Raw genomic sequence first — 18,851 nt, 5'->3', positions numbered from 1 at the left:
TGTCGCAGCCCAGATTGCTTTGTATGTCTGAACATATTTTCACAAATGCTTCGCAAGAAAGGTAGGTGCACCAGATGGCTTATAATATATATCTTCCGATGGGAGGTGGAACGAAGGGCTTGAGAACGAAAAACAATGCACACATTTTCGGCTGATTTTGTTTTACTTGCAGTAATTAATTTGTTGAAATGCGCTGCAGAAAGTGTTCCGAAGATTTTCTAAATATAATTTATTTTCTAACGACCGGTCAGTCTTTAGCCCGACAAACATTTTGGAGCAGTTTTGCTTTCCTCAAATGAATGCTTGCGTTAGAATGATTCAATTACGGAGGCACCTCATATCGATATAAATTCTCCCTAGATGCATTTTTGCCGAAAGCGTGGGACCTAGAATATAACATGAATATATGTCTGATTTATATTGACTGAAAAAAATACCTCATCACCTAAATATCATAATGATCTTTTTTTTTTTTTCTGGATGAAACTATCGAACGAGTTCGTAAAGCATTTTTTGCTCGCAATTTGAGCGCGGTGAAAGGAAACAAAACGCCTCCTCGTTTCATTAATTGTTTTCTGCTTTAAACCCTAAAAAATACTGTAATACAACTTGAAAACAAGTGCTAAAGCAATAAACATTTAATTGTATATTTTGTTTATGAAACCTAATCAATATACGCTTGTTATCGGTGTACACTGAAACTTAAATTCGAGGTATTTTGTCACTTATATGCAAAAAGAAAAGTTTATCTTTTCCATGACTACAAATGTATCATTTCCCAGCACATATATTGTAGTCTCCCGAATATTTCAACCTTCATCTGTACTTTTAATCTCTTTAGTATTGAAAAATGTGTAATTATATGTTTTTTCGCTCGAGGATACTCTTTATATAAAGGGCTTCGAGGCCCCTCAAGCCTGATATATAGGAGATTTTTCGAAAAGAAAACGCTGTTCTTTTTTTCAAAACCTCCGAAAAAAAAGTCACCTTTGGCACATGCCCTTTATGTCCTCCAACCAAAACAAAATAAAAACAACAACAACAACAACAGATGTTGCACCCATTAAGCCAGATGTCGCAACACTTTTAAAGTAAAGGTGAATTTAACGCCACCACTTAAAAAGAAACCCAAAAATGAGATATCTTGACATGCCTTGTGTCGTGCCACTTCTTTTGTGCACGCTAGATATGTCATTAAAGGAGCAAAATACTAATTAAATGTATTATTTATATTTTATCTACATTCAAAACATTCAAGTGAGTTAGCGAAACTACTTTATCAATAAAATGCAAAAGTTAGATCAGTTTTCAGAGTTTTTAATTTGCGGATGTTTTTCACTAGGGGAACGTAGGAAAACATGCTGCTTGTGGTAACTCGATGTTTCTAAATCAAAGTCAATTGACGAGCTTCCTCAAACGCCTGGCTGCTTGTTTGTGACGCGTTCGCTAGGTTGCGCTCGCTCTGCTATTAGTCCAGAGTCGTTTATATTGAGAGAGTTTGGTCAATGGGCGGAGCTTGTTGCCAGCTAGGACCAGCGGATTTCGCGATAACACAAAATGGCGTTACTTCTTTATCTTGTTTATTCTTGAGAAATCGCGTAGGGTTTCTATGAGCCAGAGCAACAAATGGCGGACTGAAGTAGTCATTACCCGTTGTCAGACTGCTCTGCTGTGGTTGCCAGGCTGTCAAAATCAATTTAAGAATGCCAAACTCTCTCAGTATAAACGACTCGGTATCATACCAGCTTATAAGAGCAGAAACCACGGTACCGGTGGAACGTTGGATACACTTGCTTGCAGTAGAAAGTGATTCTCTAATGGATTTTATGGTAAATATGAAGTTTGCGCGAATGCTCGCGCTAATAGAGCATATTTTGAAGAGCGTCCTGAGTTGCCTTTTGGAGCGGTGCCCCTGGTGGTGCAAACTGCGCGATCTGCCTGTATCTGCTCGTGTGCGGGAAACAGAAAATGGCTTTTTCGAGGGACGCTCTTCCGTGGAACTTGTCAATTGGTAGATAAAAAAGCTTTAGCCTCTGCCTCCTTAGCATTATGGCTTCTAAAGTATACTCTAAAGGTACGCGCTTCCGGCGTAAAGTATCAACCAACTACACAATAACCCTACCATGCCCACTATATGATTCCGCTAGCCACTGGCTGTTACTAGTGTATGAGGGCGACATTTGGAGGTTGCTGCGGTGTTTCTTGGTCACACGGTTTTTGTGGATATGCCCAGGCAGCGCATTTCTTTAAATCGGTATATGTTTTTTTTTTTTTGGGGGGGGGGGGGGGAATCTATTACTTTATAAAGCTAGGAGCCATTGAATAGTACCAAACTTGACCATCTTTGGTCAGAGTATGGGTATCTTCTCCCTGAATTTGCCAACAAGTGCCAGAGTTAGGCTTCAGTTCTTGTTGTTCGGTTTTTATGTGGCAACTTTGGGCCTAGATTTCTAAGGAGGTACCACGGTTTTAATTCACTTGTGGTTGTTTGGTCTTCAGGCGGCAACTTTGGCCCTAGATCGCGAAATAAGTTCCAGATTGAGTCGTCACTGCTGGCTCTGTGGTTCATGTGGTATTTTTGACTGCAAGTCTGGCTCTTTAGCAATTATGTGGTGATACAGATGAAAGCCATAGAAACGAAAAACAAAATTCTCTGGCAATAACCACCGCCTTCAACGAAATGCTATTTAGGCCCATGTTTGGCCCCTAGAATTGCCAAACTTGTGCGACGTTAGGTGTGTATTTGGCGTGCTACCTGAGCGCACCCTTAAAGTCAGATATGAGATTGCTCTCAGTCTCATATAATTGCGAAGGCACCGCAACATGAAATTTAGGTGATTAAGTTTGCGTAGAATAACCCACTACTTTAGCGGTAACTAAGAAAATAAAGCCAAGATTGAGTTTACATTTAAACTATCTTCGGAATTCCCTACCGAAAAATCCACCACGGCTTTTGTCAGTCAAAAATCTTGGTAGATTATGGAACTAGAAAATAAAGCAGGAATCAGTATACTGAAAACCGGATTGGATGATTGGATTTGGGAAACTAAGCTGGATAGGTGGAAGCTAGAAACTATTTTGGAAATGGCGCTGGATTGTCGGCTGCTGGAGAAGTGACTTAATCACTACAATCTAGAGACGTAAGTGAAAATTTCCGTAGCTAGTGTTTAAATAGTTTTAACCTAGGATTTCCCCGCAGCCAGTGTTTGAGGTAAAAACAAAAATATGCGCACAATCAATGGCCTCCTTATTTACAGACCTGATATAATGTAGATTTGGCAATCCAGCATCATTGAGGACTCTGGTAATACGCATGAATATGATTCGACGAGATTTCATTTTTTCATCACTCTAATTATACTGTTCAGTATTACACAAATATCTTTCCGTTTGTTGATTGCGGTGAACCCACTCAACAACAGAACTACAGCGAGAGAAGACAAGGCCACCGAAGACACACGGAACAATATTTGCCTTTGTCACGCAATAACGAAGAAATTCAACTGATGAAATATTTAATCGCACTTCAGAATTTATTTAGGGATTTTAATTTTTTTCGTGCGCTGAAGGTATTTCTGAAAGACGTAGAATGCACGCGCTGTTAAAGAAAGCATACCGAATGCAGAAAAAAGCTTACTGAATATTTTTCTTAGTGCGGTCCGTAATTTTTTTACACGGTCACCCATTCACATTCCACAGAAACATACACAGCAGTAATCATTTTTATTTTCGAACGCCCGCGGTGCAGGTGCGACGTACTACAGATAGTCGTTATCCCCATTGCTCCACGAATCCACTGCTCTTCCGCAGGCTTGGATGGTAACTACGTCAATGAAACATGGAATCCCTACAGTTCCCAGATTTTCCTTTCACTTCGATGAAGTCTTCGTTGTCACTGTCATGCAGTCCGCGGTTATTTATTTTATGTCGATCATTACATCAGTAAAAAAGATCGATCCATGCTTTAATGCAGGGGGCGCCTTCTGACATTACGATGCCGTTGAGTAGAGTGCGCAAGATTTCAGTGTTTTGCTTTTACAAAATAAACAGTATTTCCTCACAAAATATATCGATCCAAGATGTCTTACTCGTGACGAGTCAACGTTGAAGTATTTTTTTACCAAGCTTCTCCAAACCGATTGAGAAAAACTCACACGTCACGCAGGTTCTCTCACGATTGATTGTCGCAGCTCCTAAGCTGGCACGTTTTACCCTCTCCGGATTACATCCTCACCCTTTTTGGGCGTAGCTCATTACTTCAACCGCAGGAGCAAAGAGGTTTATTGACATTGCCCGGCAGCAGCGAATTTGCTCGATGGTTCACAACAGACTCTGCTAAACTAACCTGACACACGGACGGCGTTTAAGTGGCTGCGGCAGCTATAACCTCCTCCAGTTGATTGGAGTTACAAATAATGCCTCGAAAGTTTACTTTAGGTCAAAATTTTCCGTAAAGTTTACCCTTCTACAGGTTTACTTGTTCACGTCTGCGTTGAAAAACGTTGCATTTTTTATTTTTTTCTTATTTATTATTGAACCGATTACCCGCTTAAAATTAATTGCGATCAAAACATGAGTTGATGAATCGGTAGATTAATCGATCAAGTGCCTAGCAATATTTTTCAGTAATTTAATTTTAAATTATGTGCACCTCCTGGCGGAGTGTACATGTTGATTCCAGTATCTCAATGTGGAGACCAGATTTGGCATATCAAGATTAGGGTTCAGATACATTTTCATTGAAACTATTTTTCAGCATGGTCGACTTCCGTAAAAATTCACCCTACATTAACTGGATACGCACATCCAGTACATATACCCGGCTTGTAAAAGCTGTTTTCTGTACTTACAACATCACATTCAGTTTATTTGCACTGTATTTGGAGTTTACAGCATCATTCCTAGTCAAATCTTAGACTGTTTTGTTTTCGGCTTGGCAGTGGTCGACCGAAACCGTTTCAAGCGAAGATAAATAACACTTGAAACACGAAAAGATTTTAAAGCGCAAAATGTCATGTGCTGGATGCGCCATATGACGTCGAAGTCTGCATTGTATTCTGCATAGAACAATGGGTCCGTGGAAAGTCATGTCGGAAATACCACGGCGTTTAACACTCAGCCACCTGCGCGTAATAACAACATGCGTGATGGCAGATGAACAATGACGAAATTGTCATAGAAAATGTCACAAAAAAAAGCTTTAAAGCCGGGTAAAATATGCAAGCATAAGCGGTCACCCCACAGCGAATTAAGATAACATCGATGGGTGGCGTTTTGCTTGTTCTTGTTTTTTCGACTTTCAGTCATGTTCTTCATTGCAAGCAACGTGAGTACAACACGTAACTTACGGACGATTTAATTGTCTCGTTCTGAAATTTGCCCAAATGTTTTATGCTGGAGGTAGCTTCGTACACGATTAATGATTGCTTACATACACATCGAAGTTCGCACGTGCCGCAAGGTGCTAATAAATATAAGGAAATTACTGCAGCAAAGGCCCTGAAAAATTGAAATGTCCTTATCACTAGTGACGTGCAAACAACATGTGGTTTTATTTAAGAAACCGGTTCAGTTTCTTAAACATATTTATGTATTACGGAGTGAACGTTGATAGTATACGATTCCTATGCTTGTTTTTCCTGGACAAGCATGCTGTCCGTAATGTAGCTGTTCGGAATACACGATCCACTTTCAAATTGATCATTTTTGTGCGTTGTTTCGGTTCTAGTTAAGACGCAGCCGATGCTATAAGGTAATGGGACCAATCAGCAGCGTCCAAAGCGCATGTCAGGAGGTCTTTTATGTTTATGATTGGTACAGCCATGACAGAAAGAGTACAGGGTCATGACGAACACCATGACGGCGCGCTTTTGAAGCTGTCTGATTGGTCACATCAGCTCGTAGGGTCGGCTGAGTCTCGACTTAAGTCGAAACGGCATATAAGTTATTTTTAGTAACACCCGATGTTGAAAGGGTGGTTGGTGAGCATAAACTTAAAATATCAAATTTTCACTTTTTGGAACGTATTGGACGAAATTAAATCTATTTTCTCTCATATCTAGAATGTCATCAATAACTTCCAATAATGCAATATGTATGTAAAAAATATAAGCAGCGACCTTTACCTTCAAAGTCCTACGATGCATAAAATGGATTACAGGGAATCGGCGAGGAAATCGATGTGTTACGTGGTACTTTTTCCGCTAAATTTAGTGGGGAAGCTGAATGGTTGTATAGGTCACGTGACGTCAGGTCACTTGGCGATCGACGATTTCCGCCGCTAAATATGCCGGGGAAATTGAATTGATTATGGTGATAATACAATCAATGCAAAGGTGCAAGCGAGCTCGACAAGAATGACGAAAACAATCCCTGGAGAAGGGGAACAAGCTGGATAAAGGACAAACACAAATCTCCAAACACATCTATTTGACTGGTTGCACGACAGATCGCACGACAGATCGCATCGCCCCCCCCCCCCCCCCCCCCCCCCCCTTCCCGGTGAGAGGAGCAGGCATCAGCGCAAGGACGGCTTCCCGAGTCCCTCGCAAGATGGAGCCGCCGGACGGAGCCGTGCAGAGCCGTTTATCGAGAGAGTTTGGCCATACATTGGTTTGAATAGGCGAGCATCTCGGGGCCAACCACAGGCCGCGGAACAGCCCCTAGCAGTGGTCGTGAGCTCTAAATTTGTGACACGACTAATTCAAGCCGTTTTAGCGTCGCTAGAGTTAAAAGGTGTAACTCTCAGTGACTGAAAACTTTGTGCGTGCGAGGTTTTCGTCACGCCAATATTCAAGTGTAGAATAAACGAACGTGCGCTCCAAACCAGGGCCAACTTGCTAGAAACAGCGTCTCAGCTGAGACGGTGAAAGAAAGTACTGTCAAAGCCAGCGCACAAGCCGAGCGGGACACCGCGTCTCCAGGACGCTGTACGCTGTTCTAACAAGCCAACATCAGCAGTGCAGAGAAAGGCATGGGCACGAGCGCGTGGCTTTGGAAAGTGGCTCCTATGCACGAGTTCTCGTACACACAAAAGCGTTTTGCTGAGCTAGCTTCACGCGCCTGCACCTTTGTCTTCACTGCCGACATTTGTGAGATGGAGCAGAGAGGCCTAGATTGAACGCCTCTATTTCACGCTTTGAATGTTGTTTGCAATATTCTGACGTCGCGGTCTCCTGATTGGTCGACGCTGTGTCACAAATTTAGTTTACGCTCTAAGCGCGGGGGGGATATTCGGCGCTGGCGGCGGCCTTAGCTCCGCCTGTTGGCCAAACTCTCCCAATACACGGCTCTGGAGCCGTGGAGTGACATCCGGGCCCAGGGCCCCTCGGCGAGGATGACGTGTTGTGAAGAAGAATGCTTTATTTGTGTGTCATAGGGAGCGCACCACTCTGATTGCCGTTGAGATTGTAAAATGTGTAAATAAGCCCCTTGTCAGCTGCTGGAGGACCAGCAACGTTTATCAACGAACGAGCATCCTTCACAAGTTATTTGGTGCCGCAGACTCGGGACCCCAGCGGCTGCCTGAGGTAGCAAGTCGTAATCAAATATGAAGACCGCAATGCCCTCCGCTTCTTGTGGTACGCAAGTCCACCTGAGCGGGACTCGACGAGTGCGACGATCGAGGTTTGGCGCATTACACGTTTTCCATTCGGCGCGACGAGTAGCCCGTTCATGCTGGCAGCAACGATTAAGCACCACCTAGGAAGCGTCTCGGAGGACTTGAGTGACACAGTAAAAGTACTGAAAAAGTGCCTCTATGTATATGATCTGATTGCTGGCACCGACACAGAAGAACGGGCAGCAAGCCTATACAAAGAAGCCCGACAGATTTTGGATTCAGCCGGAATGAAGCTGAGAAAGTGGAGTACGAACACTTACTTGTTGCTGCAACGATTCAACTGGAATGGCCTTGGAAACCCGTTCCGCGAGACGTCAACAACAACCACAGCTGTGACTCGAGGCTTGGGGCTTGAGTGGGATAGAGAAAGTGACGAGCTCAAGAATTCCCTGGGAGCCGTGCTGGAGCTTTTCACCACCAACCGGAACACCAAGCGTTTCGTTCTACAGGCCTCAGCTAGAATTTTCGACCCCCTTGGTCTTCTGGGGCCCGCGACGATAACGGTGAAAATGCTGCTGCAAGACTTGTGGATCCTCGGACTGGACTGGGACACACCACTGCCGCCAGGTATCAGCGTGAGGTGGGACAAATGGATTGATTACGCTCTGCCCCATCTCAGAGATATCTCGATTCGTCGTTGTTATCTTTTGGTTGGAGTGGCGACGGAGTTGCATATTTTCACGGATGCGAGTCCACAAGTCTATGGAGCGGTGTCCTATGCGCCGAGTGATGATGGAGACAAAACAACCGTGACACTTATCATGGCCAAGACACGTGTCGCTCCCATCAAGACTCTTACACTTCCCCGACTAGAGTTGATGGGAACATTATTGAGCGCTCGAATGTGTTCCTACTTGAAACAGGCAATGAGCTTGAGCTTCTCGACAGTGACACTGTGGACTGTTTCTATGATAGCGCTTCACTGGGTGAGGGGTCCAGCAGCTCAGTGGAGACCCTTCGTAGCAAACCGCGTCATGGAAGTTCAAAAGAAGACGGAGCCCAGCGATTGGAGACACTGTCCAGTAATTGACGACCCGGCGGATCTGCTCACTCGGGGTGTCGCTTCAGATGCACTAAAGGGTTGTGACAAGTGGTGGAAAAGACCAACGTGGCTGTCACAGTTGCCCAGAACCTGGTTAGCTACTCCCAGCAGCATCCCGGGTCCGTCCAGTGATGAGAAAAGAAAGTCATCTGCACAGGTGGTGGGGCATGTCACCTCAGTCTCCCTTCAATCAGTGATGCCTATTGAGAGGTTCAGTGAGATGAACCGCCTGCTACGTGTCACAGCCTGTCTTCAGCGTTTCATAAGTAACTGCCAACGGAAAGCAGGAACTCAGAGGGGACCACTTAACGCAGAAGAAATACAGGAGGCTCGTCTCTTGTTGCTTCGTCAGGTGTAGCGAGAGGCCTTTGGCAAAGAACTTGACCACTTGGAGCATGGCAAATATTTAAGCGAGTCATCAGAATTGTGAAGTCTGAATTCGTGTCTGGACGATGAAGGGCTGCTGCGACTGAAAGGACGTTTGCAGTTCTCAGACCTCAGCTGTGAGGCTGCACATCAGGTTCTGTTGCCTGCGACCCAGTGGCGTAGGCAGAGGGGGGGTTTGGGGGGTCGAAACCCCCCCCCCCCCCCCCCCCCCCCCCCCCACCACCACCACCGCGCGCGGCAGGCTGTTTTGCACGGGGCATGGAGGAAGGGGCAGTGCGGACTATGTTCAACTTATATGTTTTCGGGAAGTGTTTGTGGGGTAGAAAATGCTGAAATAAATAAAATAGGCAATATATTTTTTATTCCAGTTTGTTTGATGGGATGCGGAACTTGCTCTCAGATATTTAGAGAAAACGGATATATGGAAACATTTGTGGGGTGAAGGATGGCAATTTCAAGGCCATGTATAACAAACTATCCTCACTAAAATACCCAGCTCAATAAAACCAAAGCGAACATTATAAAACGAACACATGGTTATAGTATAAAACAATGTCAGTGATGTGTTAAAGGATTTGTAAAAACAACTGCACTGTAAGCAACGGCTGGCGCTGCGCTCACGTAAACCTTGAGTAGTGATCAGAATTACGTGCTTTCAACTAGAAATTACAACGAATAAAAAAGTAAGTGTGACTAGTTATTTCAGAAAGCAACTTACAGGCTCTCTTGATCATTTCATATATGCAAAGCGCCTACAGATTGAAAAGCAGCCACCTGCGTTCAAAATAAAGAATAATCCAGAACGTCCTCCGCTTGAACTTCAATGTCTCGGTGAACTTTCGAAACCGCTAGACCGAGCAGTCGCTCATTCGAAGTGGACGCTCTCAGGTATGGTTTCAACTGTCCTAGAGAAGAGAACAAGCGCTCAGCTCCCGCGGTTGTTACGCACAGAGTCACTCGGATCTCGAAGAGACGATGGACACTTGGGAATCGTCGAGGTGCGCGAGCTACGGGGGGCGCTTCTCTAGCTATCATCATCATCGTTTGTGACGTCACGGGTAGGAGCGACTGGGACAGACCGCGTAGATCTTGGATCCCTCGGCTCGTCAGCTCGCTTCATATGCGCTGTTGGGGTAACGCGCGGCAAAGCCTGTTTCACGCGTTGTGTTCTTTTGGTGAAGTGATATTTGTAGTAGGACATTTTACCAAAGCTTTAAACCGCATGTGGCATGCGTAACACCAACAAGCCGTTTGTTCTGCCGACGTCTAACTCCTGGTTCGCTCAGTTGGCAGAGCGCTCCACTGGAAATGGGGAGGTCCCTGGATTGATACAAGGACCGGGCCGATTTTTTCGATTGCGCACCAGTCAACTAGCTGTGTTTGGAGATTTGTGTTTGTCCTTTGACCAGTTTGTTCCCCTTCTCCCGGGATTATTATCTTCAGTCGTGTCCGGCCCGCTTGCACATTTGCCTTAGTTGTATTATCGTCATGACCTTAAAATTCAGGCCATTCGCCCTTGTCGGTGTTAGTGTGGTAGCAGTTGATAAAAACCTTTTGCCCTACTGACGTCTAACTCCTCATTAGCTCTGTTGGTAGAGCACTCAGCTTTAAATGGGTAGGTACCGGGTTCAATAGCAGGGGCAAGTCGATTTTTTCGGTCGGGCACCAGTCACCTCGCTGTGATTGGAGATAAATGTTTATCCTTTGTCCCCCAATTGTTCCCTTTCTCCAAGGATTATTTTCGACTGAATTGGAGACTTTGGTCACAAGACGTGAATTTTCTCGCTAAATTTAGGGGATAACTGAATTGGTCCAAAGGTCACGTGACCTCAACATCCCGCAACATTTAGCGGGAAAAGCGGATTGATGTTTTGGCCCCAAGAGTTTAATGTTCCCGCTAAATTTAATGGATGAACTAAGTCGACGTTTTGGTCACGTGGCGTTGATTTCCCCTAGGTGTAAAGGTCACGTGACGCCACTTTCACGCTAAAGTTAGCGGAAAATGCGCGGACGGACGGCACATTGGCTACCATTTTTTTTTGTCCGAGAAGTTTAATTTCTATAGTAGATGACAGCCTGAAAAGCACTGGGCGTGCAATCCCCTTGCATCTTCTTATCGTTCCGCAGCCATTGCGAGTGCAGCATTAGCCGACATGAGCGCCGAAAACGAGTCATGAAGCGAAAGGCGTGATCAGAATAGGCCATGCTCCCTGAACTTCTTATTTAAGGCCAGTTCACGCACTTGCGGTTGCTTACGATCGAGTTCTTTTTTATTTCGTACGACCAGAGTACCCACTTGCACGCTGGCTGCATCTACAAGGTGGCCCTGGAGCTGCATTTTACGAGAGCGAATGTTTTTTGTTTCGCAGTACTTGCGAGATTGAACGTACCTACTATCTGTGAGAAAGAATGGCTTATAACGCTATCAAAAATACTTACGAGGCAAAAAAAAAACAACAACAGAAAAAAGGATGCGTTAAAAGATAAGGAACACTCGGAAATGTTAGCGAAAAGACTAAGCGCTAAGGCGAGCTGGTGGCAGCTAATCCTGTCGTTTAACGCGTGAGTCTGTGGTGCACACACACACAAAAAAAAAAACTTTTAGTCGAAGGAACAGACACAGAAGGAAGGGAGTCGAAGGACCAGACACAGACACAGAAGTTGAGTTTCAGACGTTCCCTTCTGTGTCTGCTTGTTCGAATAAAAGATTTTGTTTTCTTTTTTTGCTCCACAGACTCAGGTGTTAAACGACATGACTCTGAAAACTCACGCGTTCCACGTCTACCCGAAAGACGACGCCAATATGTTGTCTCGTTGGACGAGATCACAACAGGTTTTAAGACGCTCGGTCCCAGGCAGTCGCAAGTCTGAATCAGCATTTACAACTCTCGGTAATCAGAGTTCATTCTAATGATGTTGCTTGCCCTGGCGGTTTGCTTCGTTTATAATTTCAGTACAGCAGCCCGAACCAACCCTCGTGTATCCCGCGTTCCTCGAAGGCCGAGGGTTGTCCGGAAGTCGCGTCCTCAAGATCAACGAGGACATTACGCTAAACCTGAAGAAAAGTTCTGTCCTAGCCGACGAGTTTCTAGTGAGGAGCTACGTTGACGGCATTCGCAAGCACACATATGTAAGTATTGTCCACACTCACCGGCAGATTAAGAGATGTAGGGTGTAGCGAACCTTGGTAATGTAATTATTGCTTAGCAGCCAATAAGGATGACGCACTAGCAGATAAGAGCGGCGAAGATTGAATCACGCCACAACAAGCGTGAACGTGGAAAGCCTCGCCCTGTGGTTTGCATAAGGATCATGGCCAACACCGTGCCATGTCTAGGATGCCTCAGTTTTTTTCCGTTTGGGGCGATGAGGTTCCTTGTATGGTAACCGAGAAAAGAACAACGAAGGGGCGAGTCTTTCAAGTACCCGCCCTCCAGCACGCGCTCTATGCCTTCCCCCGTGCTTTGGCAGCGCGAGTGCGCTCGAGGTGTACCAGACGCCAAAGACTTGTCGAAGGTACGAAGCTTGCGCTGGAGGCGGCACAAGAGAAGCCCGACTGCGCGCCCTCACATGAAAAATAATAAAATAAGACGGAAACAGAATGCTTCCGTAGAATAATCATGGCCTAGAGCTCTCACTGGATACGCTCTTTCACGCGATTTAGAAAAAAAAGAGGCTTTTGGAGCAGAGAGATCAGGTTGTCGTGACCCTAAGCCAAACACCCATGAAGGCACCCTAGTCAAGCCCCTTGCAGAACACGACTGTTTGTATTGAGAGCGCTGCGTAACCCGGCACCGCTAGAGGCGTTGATCCAACGTTCCCGTGTTTAGTATCCCAATACTGGAACCTTGGACATTATCTATAACAGGAGTCTTTTTAACAATATTTCATTTAATATTTAGATGAATGGGTCTTATCTAGAAGAGGACCTGTTCCATGACGAGGATGCAATGGCATCCGTCACCATATCGGATGAGGAAGGGCTACAAGTGGTAAGGTGATTTGTGTCTTCTTAGCTGTAAATGTACATTCATAGCACTCTTTATTTGCTACATACAGCTTCTACTAAGCACTTCTTCACGAATACCAATAGAACAGTTAAAGAAAACGGCAAGCATATTGTAAAAATAACACAGTAAAAAAAAGTTGTTTCAATTTGAAATGAAAGAATTAGGATTCAAACGTATTAAGGGACAAGCACAAGCAAAATGTGTATTTTTAAAGTATACAGTAGTCATATTGCTGCGCGACGTGTTAACCCGCAAAAATATGTTTAACCCCACCTTTTGGAGCGATAGTTATGAATAAGATTGATATCGAATGGGCCATTCATGACTACAATGAGAAACGCATAAAATCTCATCTTCAAACGCATTCAATATCTTTCTAAAGCAGAAAGCACACAAATTTCGCCCCTTAAACTTTATGTTGCCTCTCTTCCTTCTGAAATTTTAAACAACTAATAGTGCTAAATTAATATCTGTCATCGGCTGGATATCAATGATTATTCCCCGCATAAGTGCTCAAAGAATTTATTTAATAGGAAAACATGTTGATACCAATTTCTTCCCGAAAATGGCATGTTTATGTAGTTTCAAATAATATTTTGCACAATAAATTGATAAAGCGTTAACGTGGATTTTTTATTTCCTTTATTGAAGAATCTTGAATGAAATTTGTGCATGGTCGTATTTTGTTTCAGGAAGGAATGATCGGAAACAAGTTAAGAATAGTGCCGGCGCTTGAGCAGGAACGGTCATCTGATGGCCGCGTTGCCCATTGGCTACATGAGATTCCCGACTCACACGAAGGTCTTCACAATGACTATGGTGTGTACCTTAGGATGTCATGACCCAAAACAACTATAGTGCGAATTTATCTAGACGTGAATAAACGTTATGCAACTCACCAAAACAAGAGCGAAACGTTTAAGATTCCAGCGGCGTTTTGTGAAGCTTTCTCGCCGAGTCAAACATTGAAGGTTACAAGATCAACTCATATCGCCAAAATTTAACAAGACAGATATACTCCATACTTTTCCAAACTCCCTAATGCCATCACCAGCCCGTCGCAGCACCTTTGGTCAAAACGTCCGGGGCGCGTCCATACAACAATAGAACAGAGAGCGGCCGCTGCGTGCAAGAAAGGTGGCGCTTTAAATCTCTGGGGACGAACACCAGACGGATACGGGGATTCAGTTCACACTATATTTGTCGTCAATAGAAGTCGGCAAACAGGCGCCATCTTGAGTCACCGAGGGCTTAATGAACACCGGGCGTGGCTTACTAGCTTTACGCTCTTTGATTCGTGGTTTGTTTTTCGGCTTTGATGCAGCCCGCGCTAATGTAAAAGCAGAAAAAAAACTGTTTTTTGTTCAGTTTATACGAATTGCAATACCAGAACCACACATCTGTGCTTTGAGAAATTACCTGGTGCAGCTTACCGTATCTACAAAAAATGTGTTTAAGCAGTATGAGCTTCATAATGTTTGAGGTTTTAAAACTGGCAAAACGAAATTGTAATGGTACTGTTTCTGCTTGTAAATTAAGATTTCACTTGGCTTCTAGTGGTATATCAAGAACGCTACCATTTTGTGCATTGTGAAAAAATTGCAGCTTGGCCTTAGAAAAAAAACAATATCCCGTTTGAAATCGCTTGATCCTTGTTTCTGCTTTACTAATGCGAAAACATTTAACTGTCTCAGGGAGCGAGCCGACGTCATCAACTTTGAAACCACGCAAAACAACACTTTAATTAAACAACGCGTAAAGCTAGTCAACGGCACCTTTTGCACTTCGGTCCCATTGGCTGGCACGCGTCGACGAGGCTCCCATTGGCCGCTGCGCGTTAGTTTGTGTGGTGTCATCCTGACAGTGTTATCACACTGTGGTGTTATCATTGATCACCGCGTTCGCTCGCCTCCTATCGGTTGCACGGCGCGTGGCAATATATAAGGCGCATGTAATCAACCAAGGGGTTTGTTCTGCTGGGAACTACGATGCGGTCTGTTCCTTCCTCGCGCCGCAATGCACACAACAGTTTGAACGGTCGCTCACCCGATGGCGCTCCCTGTCCGCGAGGCAGCGGCTCCACTGTTTCATGCCCAAGGTCAGCGCGTTGTGCGCCGCAGATTAAAGAAGGGAGCGAAGAGGCGGCGTGAGTGCTTTCGCATTCACAATTTATAAGTGGTGCTTAGGTGTACCCTGAGCCTTTTAAAACATGCTAATGAAGGTTTCATTAATATTAACAAGAATAATTGTAAAAATTTGACACTTTATTTAGATTAAATTAGATCAATATTTAGAACTGGATTATTGACATGCTTTTGTGTTCCGGTTTTTGATTCCTTATAAGTGTGAACAAAACAAAAAGATTCCACCGACGCGTTGCGATTGTTGCGTGAGTAATTAAGAAAGTTTTAACTTGATTGTTTCAGTGATGCCCGAGAGATCCTACCAAAACGTTACAGAGCGTGCGGGGAAATTTGGTAATTTTTTTATCTATCCCACAGCGTAAAAAACTCGCGAAAAATATGGAGTTGAGCAGCATAATAGTGTAAGGGAAATAATTGTAGTCGTTATATTGAATACTAATGCAGAAGTGCTGCTGAACGACACCCTAAATCTATTCATTATGGCCTCAACCTGAGAAAAAGAAAAACGTAGTTTTTTTTATTATCTTCCAATTTTAGTGTGATTTTACCTTTCATGAAATATTTAATGTTGACATATATACCTGTCTGACAATATGGCAGACCGAAATAGTTAACAAGCAATTGCGGTACCCTGTTAGCCGGTAAGCAGGCAGTGCGTTGGATGCTATACGTGCTCCATTGCCAATAAATCGCGACTCTTTTATCGTCTGACCACGCTCTTTGTGTGCAGCTATGAGCAAAGGGCATGATCACGTGGCGCTAGGCCCGAAGTTGGCTGGTCCAATTCGCACCCAGATTCCACCGCCCTGTCCGATGGATAAGTGGCAAACGGAGCACACAAAGTGTGGGTTACAATAGTTGATCGAATCGAATGTTTGTGCCCTCGTATATGATGCTTATATTTATATGCATAAGTTGGAAGAAGAAAATAGATGGGCGCCATGGAGAATTTGGCAGCCTTGAAATGGCGACGGCTATTTCAAGGCTGCCGAATTCCCCATAGCAACAAAATTGGATATTCATTTGCGTATATCTGCATAAGAATGATTAAAACGAACTCGATTGCTTTTGCCAGATGTCTACAAGGTCGAAAAAATCTATCCAGAATTATTTGTAATAGTTGACTCAGTATTTCGCCATAAATTCAAGACAGAGAAGGAAATGCTCAAATATCTATGGCGCACATTCAATGCGGTAAGTAAGAATTAATATTGCGTACGCTTTCTTTAAAGCAGAGTACACGGTTCATACTAAACATCTACCCGAAAACCTCCGTAGACGCGAATATCTTAACAGCACCTAATTTTCTTCCAACGGAGCAGAAATCACACATGACACTACGCACGATTTCAAGAGGTGAAAGTAAATTTGCGAGAATTGAAAGTAATTATAGTCAGATATGCACGATTCAAGAAGTTTATTTTTATGAATGGAAACTCAAATGCTATGTAAGAATCACGACATTTTGACTAACGCACTGCGAGGTCTACGCCGAAAGATTGTGCGCCGATGTGCTTGAGAGGCAGATTCAGCTGGTTGTAGATGAGAGCAAGCTTGGTGTTCTTTAAAGCGACCAGAATTATTTTAAAACAACAAGTCGCAGTAAGCCTTATCAGGCCCGAGACTAATTTGAGGGCCATAGAGGCCTCTAGAAAAGACGCGACATTGCTAATTACACAGACAATTAACATGAAGCTTAGAACCTCTTACATTTTCAATTTTTGTGGCATAATACTGTTAGAAAAACCGACGCTCGACATCCCTAAGGCCGAGACACATGGACGGCAGAATCGTCCGATCCGACGTCCGATCCGACAGTCCGAACGCCGCTCCAAATTGCCGCACTCGACAGTTTGAGACACATGCTTCCGACCTTGCATGCGACACAACAATCCGTTCGGCTCCGCCCAGGCCCCAGGAGATCCGAGCGCTCCAGCGAAGGTCCGCGTTCTTTTACAGATCTATGGTCCCAGATTGACAGTTCAGCTCGCACGAGTGAAATTACGAGCTCGTTCTCGCTGGCGCGTGCAATCTTTGCTGGGGCCATCTTTCTCGAATGGGTCAGCGGGATTCAAGCGCCCGGCTTCCCCTCGTCCGTCCTGTTATCCTGTTCGTCCCGGCAGACCCCGTACGTCATCATGACGTTCGCGCTAGCTGTGCTCTCATTGGCTGGACGCATCCGACAATCCGTCCGCCGTGCAAAACTATCTGGCATGCTGGACGCACGCCGGATCGCCGATCCGACGTCTGAAGCGACCAAATGTTTCGGGCCAGGCTGCCGGATCGGACGTCGGATGGGATGGATTTTCGCTGATGTGTCTCGCGCTTTATAGTCTAGTCGTAGAAGTGAACATTTGATTGAATCATTCGCTGTAGGTGCTACCGGGAGAGAAATGTCCTTTTGTTAATGGCTTCAGACGAGAACAGTGCCAGCGAAGGGCGCCCTTGACTTCAATTCCTCCGGATCTCGCTTGAGTTGCACTGCTGACGTGACCTGCTGCGGTGTGGCTTGAGTTGTGAAGCAAATGTTGTGTGGAGGGATCGACGTGACGAGCACTCTTCGCTGGATCAGTTCTCCAAGTACATTAGGCTCCAAGAACTAAACATTTAAGAACGTTGTCATATATTATTATATAATATAGTACTCTCTATTTTCGGGTTCCCTAAAACGTGACATAACTCAGAAAATATCAAATAAAATCAGAGCAGAAACAATAAAAACATCAAGAAGCAATAAGAAACTGAAAACTGCGAACACAATTATTTTACTAAACAGAGTAATTAATATACATAAACATGTAGATAAATATATTCACATGCTACGAGGTGACCAACGTTCGTACAAATGACGGCGGTATGTGGAAATGGGTGTATTGATATCAAGGTAGGAAGACTCAGTACTGTTGCTTTCTGTCTGTAATCGAGGAAGTCATAGAGCATGGTGAAAGAGTATAAAAGCAGGCAAACTGTCTCGTAGCGCGGCTTGGAATATGAAATTTTACTTTACTAACAATCCACGAAGAACCAGTGACACTATTCCTAATCTTATGCAGGAATACCAAATCACGGACAGTCCTTCTGTGAGATAAAGGCTTCAACAAAAATTAAGTTAATACGCATTCCTATTTATAATAGGCACGCCCAATGCATCTATCATGAACAATTCTGACAAGTCCTTTTTGCGCGTGCTCAATATTCATTGCCCGAGTTACTGACACAGATTTCCAAATCACAGAGGCACATTCAAGCCTTCAAACAACTAAAGAATTGAAAAGAGGTATCAAGTAAAGGGCATTTAAAGTGATTAGTCAATCGGGATACAGTCCTAAGTTTAGTCCGCCGTCAATGTACGCGCCAAGATTATTTAGAAGTGTTATCTGTTCAATTTGCTTTCCTTCAGTATGCCTTCACTATGTTAAGAATAATTAATGTTCGCGTGACGTCTACACAAAGAAATCACTTTTGTTTTTAAAGGAGTGAGGAATAACTGAGTTTACACCCTTGTGAAATACTAAACACACCATGTTGCGTAATATCGCAATCAAAAGGGAAATAGTAAACAACCTCATGTCATCGGAAAATAAAAACACCTCCATATTTTTAACACAATCAATCGCTGTATCATTTTTGAAAATTGAAAAGAATAG

General features: G+C 44.1%; 1 protein-coding gene across 1 annotated transcript in view; it reads left to right on the top strand.

Annotated features, from left to right (window-relative positions):
* Positions 1-5,262: 5,262 nt before the first annotated feature.
* The window catches only part of LOC8034854 (venom metalloproteinase antarease-like TtrivMP_A), a 31,382-nt gene continuing 17,793 nt past the window's right edge, over positions 5,263-18,851 (top strand). Inside the window, exons 1-6 of the mRNA XM_029979589.4 lie at positions 5,263-5,326; positions 12,005-12,180; positions 12,953-13,042; positions 13,753-13,879; positions 15,487-15,537; positions 16,280-16,398. Coding sequence (XP_029835449.3) covers positions 5,263-5,326; positions 12,005-12,180; positions 12,953-13,042; positions 13,753-13,879; positions 15,487-15,537; positions 16,280-16,398 — 627 coding nt within the window. The remainder of the gene's footprint in view (positions 5,327-12,004; positions 12,181-12,952; positions 13,043-13,752; positions 13,880-15,486; positions 15,538-16,279; positions 16,399-18,851) is intronic.

Source organism: Ixodes scapularis, unplaced genomic scaffold (assembly GCF_016920785.2).
Source record: "Ixodes scapularis isolate PalLabHiFi unplaced genomic scaffold, ASM1692078v2 PGA_scaffold4__175_contigs__length_147842914, whole genome shotgun sequence".
In the NCBI taxonomy this organism is placed as follows: domain Eukaryota; kingdom Metazoa; phylum Arthropoda; class Arachnida; order Ixodida; family Ixodidae; genus Ixodes; species Ixodes scapularis.
Note: the sequence above shows the minus strand (reverse complement) of the source record. Positions and strands in the feature narration are given on the sequence as shown.